We start from the raw sequence: 18,436 nt of genomic DNA, 5'->3' as shown, positions 1-18,436 counted from the left end.
CCAGTTGGCAGTGACTCTTAGATCCTTGCTTTTCCTATACCATGGTTATGATGGAAAGTTGGTCAGGACAAAGTCCTTGATGTTCTTGAGGTTGAATAAAGTGTAGAGTAAGGGCCTTCTAGACCATATGAGACATTTGTGGATTGATAGGGACCATTGGACAAGATGTGACATAACTGAGTGGAACAGAAGTGGCAACGGTTAAGTTTTAGTTTGGTACTAAAGTAAGTGACCAAAATTTGAGCAATTTTAGGGGGTGAGTTAGTGAATTCTCAGTCCATCTCAGAATCTTTTTTGCTCCTCCAAGCTTAATTTGTTCGAGACTGCCTTCTTCTGAGATCCATAACTGTCTCTCTGAACTACAGGCTGATGGAAGTTTTTTACCTCTGACCACTTCTCCCTGCCCTGCATGGTCTTCTGAGATACATTCATCAGCTGACTGTCAAATGCCAACTCTATCCTTCTGTGAGGCTGAGCTGTTTCACCTGTTTTATACTGACATCCTAACCTAGTACCTGGTGACTGCGTACATTTTTCTAGATCCTTTCAATAGTATCTTATTTTCCTCATTTCACAGCCAGGGCTTCTTTTTGGGTCTAGTTACTCAATTACAGCTTCTGTCTTTAATAACTCTGCAGACCACACATTTGCAAAACAGATTCCCTTTAGTCCAACAAGTATGTATTGAATAAGCCAGGTCTGAGGAAAGCATAGTGCTGCTTCAATTAGTTCTCAGTTCATAAGCATATATATAATTCTAATCAAAGAAGTCTGTTAGAAATGCCTTGAAAAAGGAATGAAATTGCAGGATTCGAAGAAGGAAGAAGTCACTCTTGATCAGGTACTGGGTACTACATAGAATAAGGGCATTTGACATAGACCTTAAGAGGCAGTAGGATTTGGACAACAAATGATGGGAGGACAGCCTAAATCTCTTGGACGTTTACCCATTGGTGAATACATCCAATTTGTAATTTTCCTAGGAGCACCTCAGTCAAGACTAAAATCTTGTTCACACTGCCTCCTCCCATTCCTAAGGGTACTTTTTGTGCCAACTCTATCTTTAAGGCTTCCTTCTTTTAAGGTTTGTAAAACCTCCCATTGGTTCTGAAGTTCATGGGAGGTTTTCCTGGGGCCGTTGTTCAACTTGCCACACTCTGTCATCCATCTATGGGTTCACCTTGGTTGGGGAAGACACTGTTCTCAGCTTTGATTTTTCAACTGTGCAGGGGTCTATCTGAATATTTAGTCCCTATTCCCTAACATGAGATGTACCTGGACTTTGAAAGAGAGCGGGGTGCCTGAGTGGCTCAGTCAATTGGGCATCAGACTTCGGCTCAGGTCATGATCTCATGGTTTGTGAGTTCGAGCCCCACATCAGGCTCTGTGCTGACAGCTCAGAGCCTGGAGCCTGCTTCGAATTCTGTGTCTCCTTCTCTCTCTGCTCCTCCCCTGCTCATGCTCTCTCTCCCTCTCAAAAATAAAGACTAAAATAAATAAATAAATACTTTTTTTTTTTTTTTAAAGAGAGCTTATAAACCATTCAGGCACTTTATTTGGCCTTTGAATTTTGCTGTTTTTTTTACTTTTTTTCATTATCATTTTCTCATTATTCATTATTTACACTGAAGTAAACCATTGGTATCTTTTTTTATTTCCTTCTATTCACCTTAAGTCATTGGCTCATTCATCCATCTATTCCCTTAACAAACTGAACATGTAGTGATTTAAAGTTGATTAAGACACATCTCTGTTTTTGGCAAGCTCATTGTTTGGTGAAGGTGGGGGAGGGTGCAAATTACTGGATATATTGGGTTTTTAAAATTTATTATTACTGCATTTCATTGTAGTTGTAGTTGCCTATTACATCTATACCAAAGTTCATAGAGGGTGTTCTGGGAATCCAAAAGAGAGGCATCTAATCAGACCAGGGGTATCAAGGAAAACCTTTCAGAAAAGGTAAAGCTCAACCTGAATTTTGAGGGATGAGTAGGAGTTGTCTAATGAAAGGGGTTGGGGAAGAGAAGGATACCATATAGAGGTAATAGAATGTTTAGAGACACAGAATTGTGAATGAGTGTGTTAATTTGAAGAAATATAAACAATTTAATTAGGGTAGTTACAGTGTCAGGCTTTGGAGTTCAACTCTCTGGGATCAGATCTTGGTTCTACTGTTTATAGCCACATGACCTTGGGCAAGTCATATAACGTCACTGCTTTCAGTCTCCTCTTCTGTAAAATGAAGGTGATAATTTCTACCCAGTGGAGTTGTTATGAGGATTAAATGAGACAATGCATGTAGAGTTCTTAGCAGGGTGTCTTGCACCTAATAACCACTAAATAAGTGGTGGTAGTGGGGTAGTGATGGCTGCAAGGCATTGGTGAGGTGTGGGGTTGAGAGAGAGGTCATATTCTGAAGGCCTTTTGTGTCAAACTGTGGAATTGAAATTTATTGAAGGCCTTGACTGAAGGTCATTGAAGGGCAGAGGAGTCACACAAAGAGATTCTCCTTGCAGGAAGATCACTAACAGCTGCGTGGAAGAAGGACTAGTTAGGAGATGTTTGAATGATACCGATAGGGTAGTGGCAGAAAGAGTTCAAGGAAGAGATATATTTAAGTGATATTAAGTAGGCAGAATCCACATATTCTGTGAGTTCTGTCCTGGTTTCTATTAACTTCCTGATAATGCACCCTTATTAAGGATTGTGGAGACTGTGATGACATATGGCATCCCACATAAAAGTCCTATCCCTGTTCTTTTGGGTGGTTTCAACTTTGCTTTTGTCCCAGTGGAAGATAAATGTCCATTCCAGCCTCTGTGTGGTGACCCCTACTTGTCCTGTCTGTGGTCTGAATGTAGAGTTGCTTCTCCTTTGCTGAAATTCACCATTGTATTTCTTTACTTCTTCCCAATCCAGTCCTTTTTTGTCCCCCAGCTTTACTGGGATATAATTGACGTATAACATTGTGTAGGTTAAGATGTGCAATGTGATGATTTGATACAAGTGTATATCATGAAATGTTTAACTCAGGCCTTCACCTCACATAATTGTCATTTTTTTGTTGTGGTTATGGTAAGAACATTAAAGCTCTACTCTTCATAGCATCTTTCCATGTAGTACAGTATTGTTAGCTGTAGTCAACCGTGCTGTATGTACCTTAGATCGCCAGAACTTACTCATCTTAACTAAAAGTTTGTGTCCATTGACCACCATCTCCCCATTTCCCCCACCCCTCATCTCCTGCCAAACACTATTCTAACTCTGTTTCTATGGGTTGGATGTTTTTAGATTTTACATATAAGTGAGGTTATATAGTATTTGTCTTTCTCTGTCTGACTTATTTAGCATAATGTCCTCAAGATCCATCATGTTGTTGCACATAACAGGATTTACTTTTTTTCTAAATTTTTTAAATGTTTATTTCTGAGAGAGATCATGCAAGCAGGGGAAGGGTAGAGAAAGAAGGGGACAGAGGATCCAAAGTGGGCTCCGCGCTGACAGCAGAAAGGCCAATGTGGGGCTTGAACTCATGAGCTGTGAGATCATGACCTGAGCTGAAGTCAGATGCTCAACTGACTGAGCCACCCAGGTGCTCCTGGGATTTCCTTTTTTATGGCGGAGTAATAATCCATTATAGTTACATACCACATTTTTTTAACTTTTAAAAAAATTTGTTTATTTTGAGAGAGACAGAGACAGCCCGAGGATGGAAAGGGCAGAGAGAGACAGAGACAGAAATCCCAAGCAGAGACTCAATGTGGGGCTCAAATTCACTAAACTGTGGGAAAATTACAGCCAAAACCAAGAGTTGGACACTTAACTGACTGAGCCACCCAGGCACCCCGCACATTTTCTTTATTCATCCGCTGATGGACACTTAGTTTGTTTCCATGTCTTGGCTATTGTGAATGATGCTACGATAAACATGGAGGTACAGATATCTCTTTGAGATAGTCATTTCATTTCCTTTGAATATATACATAGAAGTGGGATTGCTGGATCATAGTTTTCTTTTTCCTTTTTTGAGGAACCTCCAAACGGTTTTCCATAGTGCCTATACCAGTTTACATTCCTGCCAACAGTACACAAGGATTCCCTTTTCTCCATATCTTGGCCAGCATTTGTTATCTCTTTTTGGTGATATTCATTGTAATAGGTATGAGGTGACATCTCTTTGTAGTTTTATTTGCATTTCCGAGATGTTTAGTGATATTGAATACTTCTTCTTCTACTTGCTGGGCATTTGTATGTCTTCTTTGGAGAAATGCCTATTCAAGTCTTCTACCTATTTTTAATCAGATTGCTTTTTTGCTATTGATGAATTATATGAATTCTTTATATTTTGGGTATTAATTCTATGTCAGATATATGGTTTACAAATATTTTCTCTCATTCTATAGGTTGCCGTTGCATTTTGTTTCTTTTGCTCTACAGAACATTTCGGTTTGATGTAGTCCCATTTGTTGATTTTTTAAAAATATATATATTTTATTTATATTTTTTAAAGTTTGTTTATTTTGAGAAAGAGAGCAAGTGGGGGGAGGGGCACAGAGAGAGAGAGGGGCAGAGAGAATCCCAAGCAGCCTCTGTGCTGGCAGCCAGTCCTTCCACTGGTTCCTGGGTCCCTTTTCTCATGAATCTTGAGATCACGATCTAAGCCAAAATCAAGATCAGATGCTTAACTGACTGAGCCACCTAGGCACCCCTCCAGTTGTTGATTTTTGCTTTTGATGTTTGTACTTTTGGTGTCATACCCAAAAATTCATTGCCAAGACCATTGTCAAGGAACTTTTTCCTTATGTTTTCTTCTGGGAGTTTTATGGTTTCAAGTCTTATATTTAAGTCCTTAATCCATTTTGAGTTAACTCTTGTTGAGTGGTAGAAGATAGGGGTCCAGTTTCATTCTTTTGCATCTGAATATCCATTTATCCTAACAGCATTTATTGGAGAGAGTGTCTTATCCCCATTGAGTATTCTTGGTTCCCCAAGACCTTTTCTTATACTGCTAGGAGAAGAGCTTCCTAGATACAGTTCTTCCTCCTAATAGCATTCATGAGGTTAAGGGAAGTCCTTAACCCCCTGAAGGTTAGACCCACTTTCATACTAGGTCTGTTCAGTAGCTCCTGCAGAACTTAAAGGAGCTTCTCAGAGCTTGTAATGTGTACGTGCGTGTGATGATGTAGGGAAGGTGTCAGAGGAGACTGCCAAAGGGGGTCACGTTGAACTAGACCTACTTAGTAAGGCTGGAGGGGCAACTTACTTTGGCCAAAGAGTCACCATACTCATAGCTACTGAGAGAATGAAGAATGGGGACAGGCATCCTTATGTCCTTTAGACTGACCAAGCTTATCACATCAGTGCCCTGGAGCTGGAGAAGTTCTCTGGGATGGACTCTTTGTGTATAAGGACCTCCCAACAGTCACCCCTCTGACAGAACATGGGCAGTCTTGTGGAAGACAGGCTTAGAAGAGGAAGGGTACCTGATTCTAGAAGAGGGGTGTGGGGAGGGAAGAGAAAGAGGAAGATTGGAGACATGCTGCACATTCTACTCTGATTCTCACCGTCTCCCCTGCAACAAGAAACAGGAGCTACCTCCAGAGGAACAAGGACCCAGCATTCGGAACCTGGATTTTTGGCCCAAACTCATCACACTCATTGTGTCAATCATAGAGGAAGATAAGAATTCCTACACACTCGTTCTGAACCAGTGCGTATCACCCCACTTGGCCCTGTGTGGTTGGTGGTTGGCTTGTCCATCTGTCTAACAGCCTCTTTCTTTCCTATCTCTGTGTGTTTGCAGTGCCACCTCTTCCTCCTGTACATCCGTCTGTCCCTCTGTCCCTTGTATCTGTCTGAGTAACTGTTTCTGGAGACAGGTGTGGAAACATAATGGGGGGCCCTGCCCAGACTGAGCCAGCCTCCCTGGAGTGAGAGGCCCCTGGGAATGGCTGCCATAGGAGTCCCAGGGGATCCAGAGACCATGTGTGTATGTGTCTGTCCACTGTGAATAAAGTGGGCTTTCTACGTCCACCCCCTCGCACTTTCTCCTCCATCTTCTTTAGCCTGGGCCTGCCTTCTAGACTCAATACTTCTCTGGGTCTCAAATCCCTGCCTTCTGGGCATCCTCTCCCCTGGGCCCACCTTACTTGAGGGAATTCTCTGCCCCCACTTGTCCTTCCACTGGCTCCTGGGTCCCTTTTCTCCAGATTGAACCTAGCCCTGTTTCCTAGGCTTCTCCTCTCTTCAATCTGACCTCCAAGAAATTAGGCATGTTAGCTTTGGAATCAGTCAAATCAAATAGCTCTTGCTTTGTTCTCTGACTGTGTCTTCTTCCATCATCCAGGTTTCCTCAGGAGTTGAATGTGGGAAAAGTCAGCGCAGAAGTGATGTGGCAGCTCTTTGCCCAAGACATGAAATATGCACTGGAGGGTAAGGGTGTGCCCAAAGCAGTGGTCTATAGGCTCCTTGCCCAACCACCTTGTTTGCTGTCCCTTTCTTCTCCCAGACAACTATAAGTTCTGGGTGAATGGTACAGAGAAATTAGAGGGATTCTAGGCATAGGCCTCAGGAGTCCTTGGGTAGGCAAAGGTTCAGCCAAGGTAATAATGGAAATGGCTGTGTGGATGTGGACTCCCCCTTCCAGCTTTAGAACACGTGCCTGTTTAAGACGTTCCCCAGCCCAGAGAGCAACTCTTCCCATGCTGGATACTCAAGTGGCCCACTCATTGGGGTATGAATGGTCGTATGAAGTTTATCTTTACAGTTTTAAAGAATCACAGAACCTTAAATACACAGATAGGATTATTTTGTCTTACCGGAGGCTGCCTAGCCTGGCTTTCCTTAAAAGCTATGTTGGATTGGCATGACAGAGCCAAAAAGATGATACTTCCCTCGCTTCTCCTATAAAGTAGTGTGATGGACAAATTATTATTGATCTTGTTCATTCAGCTTATTTCTTACTTTGGTCCACAAAGATATCACTGTCTGCTTGTGTCCAGCCTTCCCATTTGTACCCTTCGGTGTTCACTTATTAAGCTGCCTTTCCCATCTGTTTATATATGTTAGTCTGTATCCTCAGTCTGTGTGAATTGACTTAGAAAAAAAGGGGAGCAGCCTGGCGGCAAGGACAAAGCAGAGTCTGGATCTGTTATTCTGGTGGTGTGGCCAGACTGTGGGTAACCCTCAGACTTAAACTTTTGAGGTTTAAAAGCAGTAAGTTTTGAGGTTGAAAGAAACCTTGAAGATCAGTGTTTAAGTTTGAGACAGCCACAGTCTGTACATGCACATTCTGGAATTCTGCCCCAGAGCAATGGCTGCCTCTTGCCCACATTGGGTCAAGTCTGGGGTGGTAGCCCAGGCCTTAGCCTTTCATGTCAGTGAGGAAGTCACTTGTCCTTCTCCAGGCAGCACTTAGCAAGCCTGATGGGGGTGAGTATAGTCCCAGTTCTTAAAGAATCCAGCTCTGGTGGGTTTTGAGGGGAAAAAAAGAAGTACCTGTGAAAAGCGAGTCAGGTTCACAAAGATAGTATGAGGTAGGACAGAGGTTTTGAAACAAAGGTATCTTAGAAGCTAAGTGAAAAGGGAAAACTGGGGCAGGGGGAGAAGGGTGCTGGGCTCCAGGCTTTTTACCCGGTGCTAGTTAAGTCAATTCTGCTTTTTATCAATCTTATATGAGATTCTAGGTAAGACTTCTTTTTAAAGGGGAGTTCTGCTAATGTTTGCAACAAACACAAAAGAATTGAAAACTGCTCTAAAAGAAAGAAAGTTGACCTGGTTTCAAATCTCAATTTCACCACCTAATCAGCAGTGTGTTCTTAAACCAGTTTTTATGAGCTCACATTTTCTCATCCATAAAATGGGAGTGATAATAGCATCTATTTCACTGAGCTGATAAAGAAACTGAGACATATTAATATACTTAGCATACTGCATGGCATTTACTCAGCACTGAATAAATCTTGTTAAGGACAGTAAGAAACCATTATAGGCTCATGAGCAGAGATGCAGTGTAAGCAAAGTAGTATTTTTATAAGATTTCACCTTAGTGGAAAATGGGGGCAGGTGGAACAAGGAGAGACGAGAAACAGGGACTGCAGATAATATTATAATAATTTAGGGCTGAGGGGATGGGGCTGAGGTTAGAGCAGAGAATTGAAGAGGGAAGAATGCGTTTTGATAGCTCCTGGAAGGAGGTTGTAATAGGAATTCATAATTGTCAGAATGTGGAGGGCAAGAGAAGGGTAGAAGTTTGGAGACCTGGATGATAAAAGGATAGTGTTAACTCTGACTGTGAAAATGCTACCATTCACCCATTTTTGAAAATTTTATTAGAGAGGGTGCATGCACACATGCACCTGAGTGGAGGAGGTGCAGAAAGAGCGGGAGAGAGAGAATCTCAAGAGCGAGAATTCCCAACTCAGGGCTTGATTCCACAAACCATGAGATCATGACCTGACCCGAAATTAACAGTCGGGTGCTTAACCAACTGAGCCACCCAGGCGCCCCTCCACCCTTACACATTTACATTATACATGCAAATGTATAATTTACATACATAAAATAAAAAACACTTTAAGAGCATAATTTGATTAGTTTTGACAAACACACCTGTATAACCACTACCCCAATTAAAATATAGAACAGAAAGTTTCTTCTTGCCCCTTTGCAATAGATCCCCAGCCCGTTAACCAAATTCTTGTTGAGTATTTTTTTTGTGCCAGGCACTGTGCTAATTGTTGGAACCCCAATGAGATGAATGAGGCATAAGCCCAGCCCTTTGAGAAGCTCACATACTATTCTAGACAACAGACATAAAAATTGGCAGTTATGGTTTAAAGTTCTAAGAGCCACGAAGGGAATAAGCATAGGGTGCTGAGAGGAGAGCAGTGTAATCCACACCCGGGAAGACTTCTAGGAGAACCTGAGAAAAGGATCTAGGAGGAGGAGATACACAAACTGAAACCTGAAGTATGGTAGGACTTAGCCAGTGGGGAGGGGAGGTAGTAGTGATGGGAAAGGGAGACACAGAACATTTTAGGAAGAGGATACAGTACGTTCAGAGATGTGTGGTCTAGAAAGCTGTAATGTTTGGGAAACTGAAAGAAGTAGTTCGGTGTGACTAGCACGTTAGAGTGAGGGGAAGAGATAAATAGGACATCAAAATAGAAAAGTAGGACAGAGCCAGGTCATAAAGGAGGTGGTAAGCCATGTTTAAGCTTTTGGACTTATCCTAAGGCAGTTTGGAGCCAGTGAATAGCAATCCTTTGTTAAGGGGTTCACATGATCAGGTTTATAAGGTAGAAAGGCCACTCACGCTGGCTGTTGTATGGAAAGTGGGTTGGAGGAGGGGCGCCTGGGGGACTTAGTTGGTTGAGGTTGAGTCTCTGACTTGGGCTCAGGTCATGATCTCGCCCTTTGTGGGTTTGAGCCCTGCTTGGGGCTCTGTGCTGACAGCTCAGAGCCTGTTTTGTATTCTGTGTCTCCTTCTCCTGCTCACACTCCCTCTCTCTCTCAAAAATAAATAAACAACTAAAAAGTTTAAAATTTGTTAAATTTAAATAAACATTAAAAATTTTTAAAAAAGAAAATAAATTGTATTGGAGGAGGAAGGACCAAGTTGGAGGCTATTGTAGTAATCCAGGTCAGAAATGGTGGTAACAAGACTTAGGCAAGTGACTGTGTAAAAGAAATGGTTAGATTCCAGAGAAATTTTGGAGGTAAAATCAGCAGGGACTGGTGATTTAACTGGATGTGAATCAAGAGGAGGAAGGAAGACTTGAGGATGAAGCTCAGCATTGAACAAGAGGCTATGATTAGTATGTATACTCTGTTAAAGTTCAGCCAGAGATTTTAGATGCTGAAAGATGGGGGCTAGAGTTAAATCCTGGCAAAGTGAGATGTTCCATCAAAGCCTTATGCAGACATTATCAGAACCAAAGAGAGATTTGGGGGAGATACCAGCAAGCTGGATAAGTGAAATTATGAGGTTGAAAGAACTCTTCAAAGATGAAAGATGAATGAATGGAGAGAGGAATGTGGAAATCAGGGGCAGGAGAAGGTTTAGAGACTTGATTGTCCATTTTGTTTTTGTTTTTGTTTTTTTTTTTAAATTTTTTCAACGTTTTTTATTTATTTTTGGGACAGAGAGAGACAGAGCATGAACGGGGGAGGGGCAGAGAGAGAGGGAGACACAGAATCGGAAACAGGCTCCAGGCTCCGAGCCATCAGCCCAGAGCCTGACGCGGGGCTCGAACTCACGGACCGCGAGATCGTGACCTGGCTGAAGTCGGAGGCTCAACCGACTGCGCCACCCAGGCGCCCCTTGATTGTCCATTTTGAAAGATTAACCACCCCCATACTTCTACCTCCCAACAACAACCTCGAGCAACTTTATTGGAGCAGGACTCCGTGGGACTTGTTAGAATAAAGCGTAACCAGCATTTTACCAGTCATCCTGTTTTCATACCACAGAAGTTAATATAAAAATTGGGGTTTGGGACCAGAGTACAGATAATGGGTTGACAGAGAAAGTGGTAGTTAAATAAATATAGTACCTTGGTCTCTATAAGAAAGCAGTTAGGGAGGTTTGGAGTGGATGGAGCAGCTCTGCCTCCACTTCTAGTGGGTTACTGAACATAAAGGAAGGAGAGCCCTCTTCCTGGTGCCTTTTGATGTTTCCAGGTTCATGGACTGGTTTAAGGACAGCAGAGTGTGGGTGGAAAGCAAAGGGACAAGCCCTGAGAAGTCTCTCTGATGTCCTGGAGGTGGTGCTACCTGCTGTACCAGGAGATGAAATTTCCTGGGACTGGGGGCCTTTTGAGACTGAATCCCAGCTTCCCATTTCTACCTTGAGTGTGTGTTGTACTAATTCACAAGCGCCAACTGCCCCAGACTAGATTTCTGCCTTGACATGGAAGAGCATCACCCATAGCAACTCAAAGTTGAGCAGTAGAGTTCACAAGGACCCTGAGCCCTTTTTTTCTCTATTGCTCAGTACTCTTCCCCAGTTGCCTGTTTTTACCATTATGTTATATATAAGGCTTTTATTATTCAGATTAATGCTTTATCTATAAAGGGGGTGGATGAAGAGAACCTGTGGTTGTTGCCAGTGCTCCAGACATTCTGGGCAAGCTATGGGAGATGTTTGTCCTGGATTTTCCAGAAGACTCTGGAGATCCAGCTAGATGACCTTAAAAGTCCATAATAAGCATCCCATTTTCTGCATCATGATAGCCCTTTCATCTGGCTGTGTTTCCACGGTTTCCAAACTGACTCTTCTTATTTGCATACTTCTTTGAGAGTTCATTTTCTCAGTCTCTCAGCTGTGCTCCCGGGCCCTTCAGTTTACTTCAAGATGCTGTTATACTCTGGCTGTTCAGCTGCTCTTTCTATCAAAGTGGGCCCAATTTGGTTTTCCCTGTCTCTGTGTAGTTGTCAGTGACCCATTCATACCATGTATAGCTATTCATCTCTGCATCTAAGCCCATCTGAGGGAATGGCCCAGCTATTAGGATCAGTGAAGTCCTAGGGAACTTCCATCCTGCTCTAGTCCTGGGCAGTCTCCTCACTAATCAACATTAGCACCCTCTGGCCTTCTTTACCAGGGGCCATTTACTCGGTTGACACTTCCAAAAGCTAAAGCAGCTAGAAGACTGTAGGCCTTATCTGGGAGTCTGGCTTAGTCTCTAAAGGAAGATTTAGGCCAGGCTCTTGGAGAGAGAGTACTGGTTGGGGGGAATGGCTGTAAGGAAGTTATTGGGAGTCACCCTTGTTCTAAGACATCTGATAGAGTGGCCCGACCGGATCTGCTGCTTTGGGAAAGTTCAGGAACCATGGCTCCTACTGCTGGGACCTGACCCCAGCCTCCTTCCCCACCACTAGAGCATGAGAAAGACCGGCTGTGTAAGAGTGCTGACTACATGAACCTACACTTCAAGGTGAAGTGGCTCCACAATGAATACGTGCGAGATCTGCCTGCCCTCCAGGGGCAGGTGCCTGAGTACCCAGTGTGAGTCATCATGCGGGCACTACAGAGGGAAGGGAAGGGGGCCCCTCCATTTTAGGGGTGGGCAGGATTATTGTCTTCAATTCAGTTCAGTAAGCCAGTCTTGAGACTGCCAGTTCTGGGCTCTGTTGTAGAAAGAGAAAAGCATCAAACCATGCCCTACTTTCCAGAAGACCCGAGTCTGGGGTAGCTTTTAGGCACATGGCATTGGCCAACCACTTGCTCCAACCCCTAATTCTCCTGCCTGGCTGCAGGTGGTTTGAGCAGTTTGTCCTGCAGTGGCTGGATGAGAATGAAGATGTGTCCCTGGAATTCCTACGTGGGGCCCTGGAACGAGATAAGAAGGATGGGGTAAGTTGGAAGCTTGGACTGCACCATGGGTCAGGCCAGGTCTCCCAGCAATTAGCTATCAGCAAAAGTTCCAGGGCTTTAGTTCCTTGCCCTCTGGAATTCATAGGGAGGGCTTTTGAGGGCCAAAGAGCCACTCCTGCTGGGCAGAGTCCTTTTGAGCCCTGCACACTTGGGAAAAGGTAGTGGCTGAAGATGATGATCCTGTTGTTGGCCTTCCTTAGTTCCAGCAGACATCAGAGCATGCGCTCTTTTCTTGCTCTGTGGTGGACGTCTTCACACAGCTCAACCAGAGCTTTGAGATCATCCGGAAGCTGGAATGCCCAGACCCCACCATCCTAGCCCACTACATGAGGAGATTTGCTAAGGTGACCATGACTCTCCCTTCTCCTTTCCATTTGCCACTACCAGACTCATGGCCTTGTCACAGGCCTAAGCACAGTTCCTCTCTGTGATGTCCTTCAGGGGAACTCTGGCATTACCCCCTTCTCATTTGCTTGTGTCTGGGGCACACTGGGAGTTTGTCTTGGTGCTGTTCTGGGGTTGAGAGGAAGCTTTGTCCCCTTATTGTGAGATTCCCTTCTACCTTCCTTTTGTTACTGTTCTGGGATGAGGGATATGACCTCAGGCAAGATCCCTGTGGGGAGAGCTAAGGGTTCCCACTCCTTTCCTTTTCTCCTCTTCTTTCAGACCATCGGGAAGGTGCTGATGCAGTATGCAGACATCTTATCAAAGAGCTTCCCAGATTATTGCAAAAAGGAGAAAATGGTGAGGGTCAGGCCCTGGGACCCTAGAGAAGAGAATGGAAGACATTTGAATCCTCCTTGCTTTTAAGGCTATCCTCAGAGCTGAGGGTGGGAATGATACTCCTGACTTTTGGTTCCTAGTAGGGCTTTGCTTGAGATTATGCCACATAAGAAGAAGAACTTGACTAGGAATTCCTCTGAGCCTCTATTTGGTACTTTATCTTCTACTAAGCTAGATCTTTACTTAGTCTTTCTTTTTTAACAACAACAACAGCAGCAGCAAAAAATCTCTTAAGACAGAAAGTTAATAAAGGATGATGCCATGAATACCTGAGGCCCACCACCTGGTTTAAAAACAGAAACATTTGCTTCTGGTCTTCATTCAAGGAGAATTATCTGAATTGGTTCCACATCTCAGTGATTAGGAAGGAAGAGCGGTATTTGGTTATGTGTTGTAAATTCCCTGTGGCTTTTGGAGTAGTATGAGAGAGGTACCCTAGGCTGATAGGTCCTGTGCTGAAAGCAGTCAAGACTCAACACCTCCATCTGTCCCCAAAGCCTTGCATCCTGATGAACAACATGCAGCAACTGAGGGTCCAGCTGGAGAAAATGTTTGAGGCCATGGGAGGCAAGGAGGTAGGTCTCGGGGTGTGGGGTTGCTGCACTTTACCTTTGTTCCTGAGCGTTCTGGCCATAGATCTCTACCCTCTCCTCACCAGGTATAGGCCAGGAATTTAGCTTAGGATCTGGGCTGCTTTAAGCTGAGGGGTTTGAGTAGGAATTGGGATAAAGGCTCTATGAGGGAGGAGTTAGGGGCACAGGAGGGAGGAAAAGGGTATGAAAATCAGCTTAGCCAAACACACCTTCTATGGATACAGTTGGATTCTGAAGCTGCAGACAGTTTGAAGGAGCTTCAGGTGAAACTGAATACGGTTCTGGATGAGCTCAGCATGGTATTTGGAAACAGGTAAGTGGCCCCAAAACACACAGCCCTCGGAGCGAGATCTGGTCCCTGGCCAATTCCAGAACTCCTGCCCCACACCCATCCATCCAGCTGTAGGTGTGTGGATCTTCCCACTTCTCCTGTTGGCTGTCCCTGCTGGAGCTGCACCAGAGTGTGCTGGAGTGGGACGGAATAGCTGGTGTTGCTCCAAGGTCAATGTGTCTTTGGGCAGGGGAGGGCTGCACTGTGGGCACATGTATAGTTTTCAGGTGCGGATTGATGAGTGTGTTCGACAAATGGCTGACATCCTGGGCCAGGTGCGGGGCCCAGGGAATGCATCCCCCAGCGCCAGGGCCTCAGTGGCTCAGGATGCAGATAGTGTGCTCCGGCCTCTCATGGACTTCCTGGATGGCAAGTGAGTACAGCACTTAGGACTGTCCTTTGGGACAAGCAAGGCAGAGGCAATCCGAAAAGCCTCTTGGGGAGGGGTGTCTCTCAAACTCTCAGTCTTACCTGTTACGTGGGTCTACAGCCTCACACTCTTTGCCACTGTGTGTGAGAAGACAGTCCTGAAGCGTGTACTGAAGGAGCTCTGGCGGGTGGTAATGAACACAATGGAAAGGATGATTGTTCTGCCCCCACTCACTGACCAGACGGTAAGGACACTCCCCTTCCACTTCCTCCTGCTGTCTCCCCTATCTTGCTCCACACTTCCTGATTGAGTTTGGAGTCCTCTGCTTTTGACTGATCTCTTTTCTGCCCAGGGCACCCAGCTGATCTTCACTGCTGCCAAGGAGCTGAGCAATCTTTCCAAACTCAAGGTACTGTGGATGGATGGAGTCTTCTGAGGCTGGGGGGTGAGTGGGAGCCAGGAAGAAGGAAATGTGAGCTTTGGAGACTAAAGAGGAAGGGAATGAGAGGAACATGTACTGTGGGCTGGCAGGTGGGAGAAAGACTTTCATGACAGCCCCAAGTTGTCCTGATGCTGTTGCTTTCTCTGGGGTTTCAGGACCACATGGTTCGAGAGGAAACACGGAGTCTCACTCCGAAGCAGTGTGCCATCCTTGACCTCGCTCTGGACACCATCAAGGTGGAGCCTTCCCCTTCTCCAGACAGTCATACTACCCCACCTCAGTCATACTACCTCTTGGCATTGGCATTCTACTCTGTCAGACTAGATGTTCTTTGGGCTCTTGCCACCCCACATCCAGAAGGGAGTGATTTTTATGTCTGTTTCTTTCTTTGCTATGTTGATATTCCTGCTTGGGAGCAACCAAAATGGTCTTGGGAGCAGACCATTCTGTATGGTCTCAGATGACTTACCATGGACCCAGAGCACTTATTCCTGGGTTTTGAGTACAGTTCAGTTCACTTAGTTCTTCATTGCCATTCCTAAATATTTTCCACTGGGAATTAATCTTCCAGATCCTAATACCCCACATCTGGCTGAAAGTTCCCACTTCCACTTACGTATACATTCATTTGGGTTTCCAAAGGATTTTTTTTTTCCCTAGTACCCATTGATTCATTCAACTGGGAAACCTATGCACATGGTACTATGCACTATGAAGGATACAGAGAGAATCAGATATAGTTCCTAGCTTTAAGATGCTTATAATTTGGTAAAGCTGTAATAAGGCAGGTACATATGAAGTGTGATGCAGGGCATTTGGGAGAGGTATGCCATAAGTGTAACGTTCTTTAAGGGTTCGGAGGGATAAAAGAGTACTTTGCTACTCTCTCTGCCTGAAATGCTCTATTCCAGATCTTTGCCTGTCTAGATAGATCCATACTTCAAAGTTCACATCCAGGAATGTGGGCATCCCTTACTGCTCCTACCCAACTAATACACTTCACCTGAGAGATTCTGACTCTACATGGTATTCCTCATCTTGTTATTTATTTAATGGCTTCTCGTCCTCATCATCCTTTTTTGGCATCTTCATTGAGCTTCTGCTCAGATGTGATTTCTCTGAGGACAGTGTGGAAATCTGCCTCCGTGTAAGGGGATGGGGCTGTAGCAGGTATTCTTTTGTCTTTCAGCAATACTTTCACGCAGGAGGTAATGGGCTGAAGAAAACTTTCCTGGAGAAGAGCCCAGACCTACAGTCCCTACGTTATGCCCTATCTCTGTACACACAGACCACAGACACGCTCATCAAAACCTTTGTTCGCTCACAGACTGCCCAGGGTAAGGCCTAAGGGCTTTAGGTCCCTATCTTCCCCTCCTTGATACACTTCTGCCTCTAGGGAGTCAAAATTTTCCAGCCCTTAAGGAGGATCCAGGTACTTCTTAAGAGAGCCTGTCAAACTCAGACCCCAGGATTTCTTGAGGGACCCCAATACTCACTTCCACACTGTACCCATACCAGACAGGAGAATCACAAGGACCTGGTAAATGGGCCTGCAATTCTTTTCCCAGACATTGCCTGGCTAGCACATGTTCATTCGGCTCAAAGAGCATACCCTGTTAGGAAATATTTGTCGGAAAGCCTTGAGAATAAGTTGTTGAAACACTCATGAAGACTCATAGTTTTGGGAGCCTTGTTGGAAACTGTCCGGGTGGGGAGGAAGCAAAAAAAGACTTTATAGATTGTCTAGTGTGGATGAGAGGGGAAAAAAAAAACAAAACCAACAACTAGGAAAGGCAAACCATGGGAGCAGTTGAAAGGAGGGTGTGGGGGCGCCTGGGTGGCGCAGTCGGTTAAGCGTCCGACTTCAGCCAGGTCACGATCTCGCGGTCCGTGAGTTCGAGCCCCGCGTCAGGCTCTGGGCTGATGGCTCGGAGCCTGGAGCCTGTTTCCGATTCTGTGTCTCCCTCTTTCTCTGCCCCTCCCCCGTTCATGCTCTGTCTCTCTCTGTCCCAAAAATAAATTAAAAACGTTGAAAAAAATAAAATAAAATAAAAAATAAAATAAAAAAAAAGAAAGGAGGGTGTGGATCATGGGCATAATGGATCTCTGTGCATAAATGATGCTCCATCCAGCCTCATGGGTGATGCTAATGCACAGGGACTAGGCAGCTGGTTTTCTCCCAGTGTCTTCTAGTCCTCAGAACCCCTCCCTGCCTCCAGGCAGGCCTCTCTATAACAAAACACATCTACATAGATATGGTTCAGACTGAAATTCTGACCCTGACCCAGGAGCCAGGCCCTCCCAGGAAAGACTTTCAGGCACATTTGTTATTGCTTGTTCTGAGAAACTTAGGTGTGCTGCCTGGAGGAGAGAACCTGATGGAGGGAATGGGAGGACTTAGGCCTTACTGAGCCTTTGATCCAGAGCACAGAGCTGACCTAGAGGGGAAGTGGGATCCAAGTCATTGGACTAGAGTTAATAGAAGGTGAAAAGATACAAAGGACCTGCAGTACTGCTCCATTTTCCACATCTGTTCTTATTTCAAGTCCAGGATAGGAAGAAAAGGGAGGAAAGAAGTTATGAGCCTTGTTCAAGGGGACAGGGAGATCTTTTACAGAGTTGTACATGGAAAGGCCTGTAACATCAGGGAAGTATCTGAGTTAATCCAAAAAGGCTTTTTAGATATACTGAGTTTTAGGCTAGATGTAAAGATGAAGAAAGGCTGCAATGGGCACATATGAGGTAAGAGCAGAGGTGGGGACTGCAGGGGGAGGATCGAGATGGATGTGTGTACCTTTTATACCCGTTGCTTTATTATTTAAGGCCAAGAAATTAGAGCCTGCAATGTCTCTCTTTCCTGCCCTGCTGATTTCAGATACCTTCTCTATGTATATTCTGCTTTTCCCCATGATTACATTGATCCTTGACCCATGAAGTCTAATTTGGAGCATTCAGGCACTGACTTCAACTGTTTGATTTCCCTCTTCACCTCATCTCTGTACTCCCCCAGAAAATGTGTAGAGTTGCTTTGAATGGCTATTAACTCCTTAGACCTCTAACTGGTTCTTCTTTTCTATCCTACTGCTGCTACTACCTCTTGACTTGCCTTTCCTCACTCAGTGCATGATGGGAAAGGTATTAGGTTCACTGCTAATGAGGACATTCGGCCGGAAAAGGGTATGTTTATGTTGTACACCTTGCACACATGAATCTAACATAGGCTAACACCTGTCCCCTGTGAACTAGCATGAGCTTCTTAGGCTGGCTGTAGGGGAGCCATGTGTCAAAGTTCAGAAGCTCCGTCCCAAGTATCAGAGATGAGTGATGTATTAATACAGTCCGAGATGGGGTTAATAATGGTTCTGTCCTTGGGATTCCCCCATCCTTCCACCTTAGGATAAAGAAGTTTTATCTGGGGTGCAGAAGTTTTATTTCTGGTGAGATGTCTGCTTAGGGGAGCCTACAGACTGGCTAGAGATTGGGCCTGGGAAGTTGCTTGTAGAGGGGTCCAGGTTTTGAGTAGGACAGAGTCTGAGCA

General features: G+C 44.7%; 1 protein-coding gene across 9 annotated transcripts in view; it reads left to right on the top strand.

Annotated features, from left to right (window-relative positions):
• UNC13B (unc-13 homolog B) overlaps positions 1 to 18,436 on the top strand; it is a 237,437-nt gene that overhangs the window by 216,435 nt on the left and 2,566 nt on the right. For 4 of the 9 annotated variants that reach the window (XM_058694990.1, XM_058694998.1, XM_058694994.1 and 1 more), the window contains 14 exons: positions 5,583 to 5,710; positions 6,347 to 6,432; positions 11,884 to 12,010; positions 12,262 to 12,358; positions 12,580 to 12,723; positions 13,046 to 13,123; positions 13,660 to 13,737; positions 13,980 to 14,068; positions 14,307 to 14,459; positions 14,577 to 14,700; positions 14,809 to 14,865; positions 15,054 to 15,134; positions 16,088 to 16,235; positions 18,019 to 18,075. In XM_058694990.1, coding sequence (XP_058550973.1) covers positions 5,583 to 5,710; positions 6,347 to 6,432; positions 11,884 to 12,010; positions 12,262 to 12,358; positions 12,580 to 12,723; positions 13,046 to 13,123; positions 13,660 to 13,737; positions 13,980 to 14,068; positions 14,307 to 14,459; positions 14,577 to 14,700; positions 14,809 to 14,865; positions 15,054 to 15,134; positions 16,088 to 16,235; positions 18,019 to 18,075 — 1,447 coding nt within the window. Of the gene's footprint in view, positions 1 to 5,582; positions 5,711 to 6,346; positions 6,433 to 11,883; positions 12,011 to 12,261; positions 12,359 to 12,579; positions 12,724 to 13,045; positions 13,124 to 13,659; positions 13,738 to 13,979; positions 14,069 to 14,306; positions 14,460 to 14,576; positions 14,701 to 14,808; positions 14,866 to 15,053; positions 15,135 to 16,087; positions 16,236 to 18,018; positions 18,076 to 18,436 lie in introns of those variants that run through there. The other 5 variants (XM_058694991.1, XM_058694997.1, XM_058694996.1 and 2 more) reach the window with 2 other exon arrangements.

This window comes from Neofelis nebulosa, chromosome 12, assembly GCF_028018385.1.
Source record: "Neofelis nebulosa isolate mNeoNeb1 chromosome 12, mNeoNeb1.pri, whole genome shotgun sequence".
Lineage (NCBI taxonomy): Eukaryota > Metazoa > Chordata > Mammalia > Carnivora > Felidae > Neofelis > Neofelis nebulosa.
The sequence above is the reverse complement of the archived record's forward strand: the minus strand, read 5'-3'. Positions and strand labels throughout refer to the sequence as shown.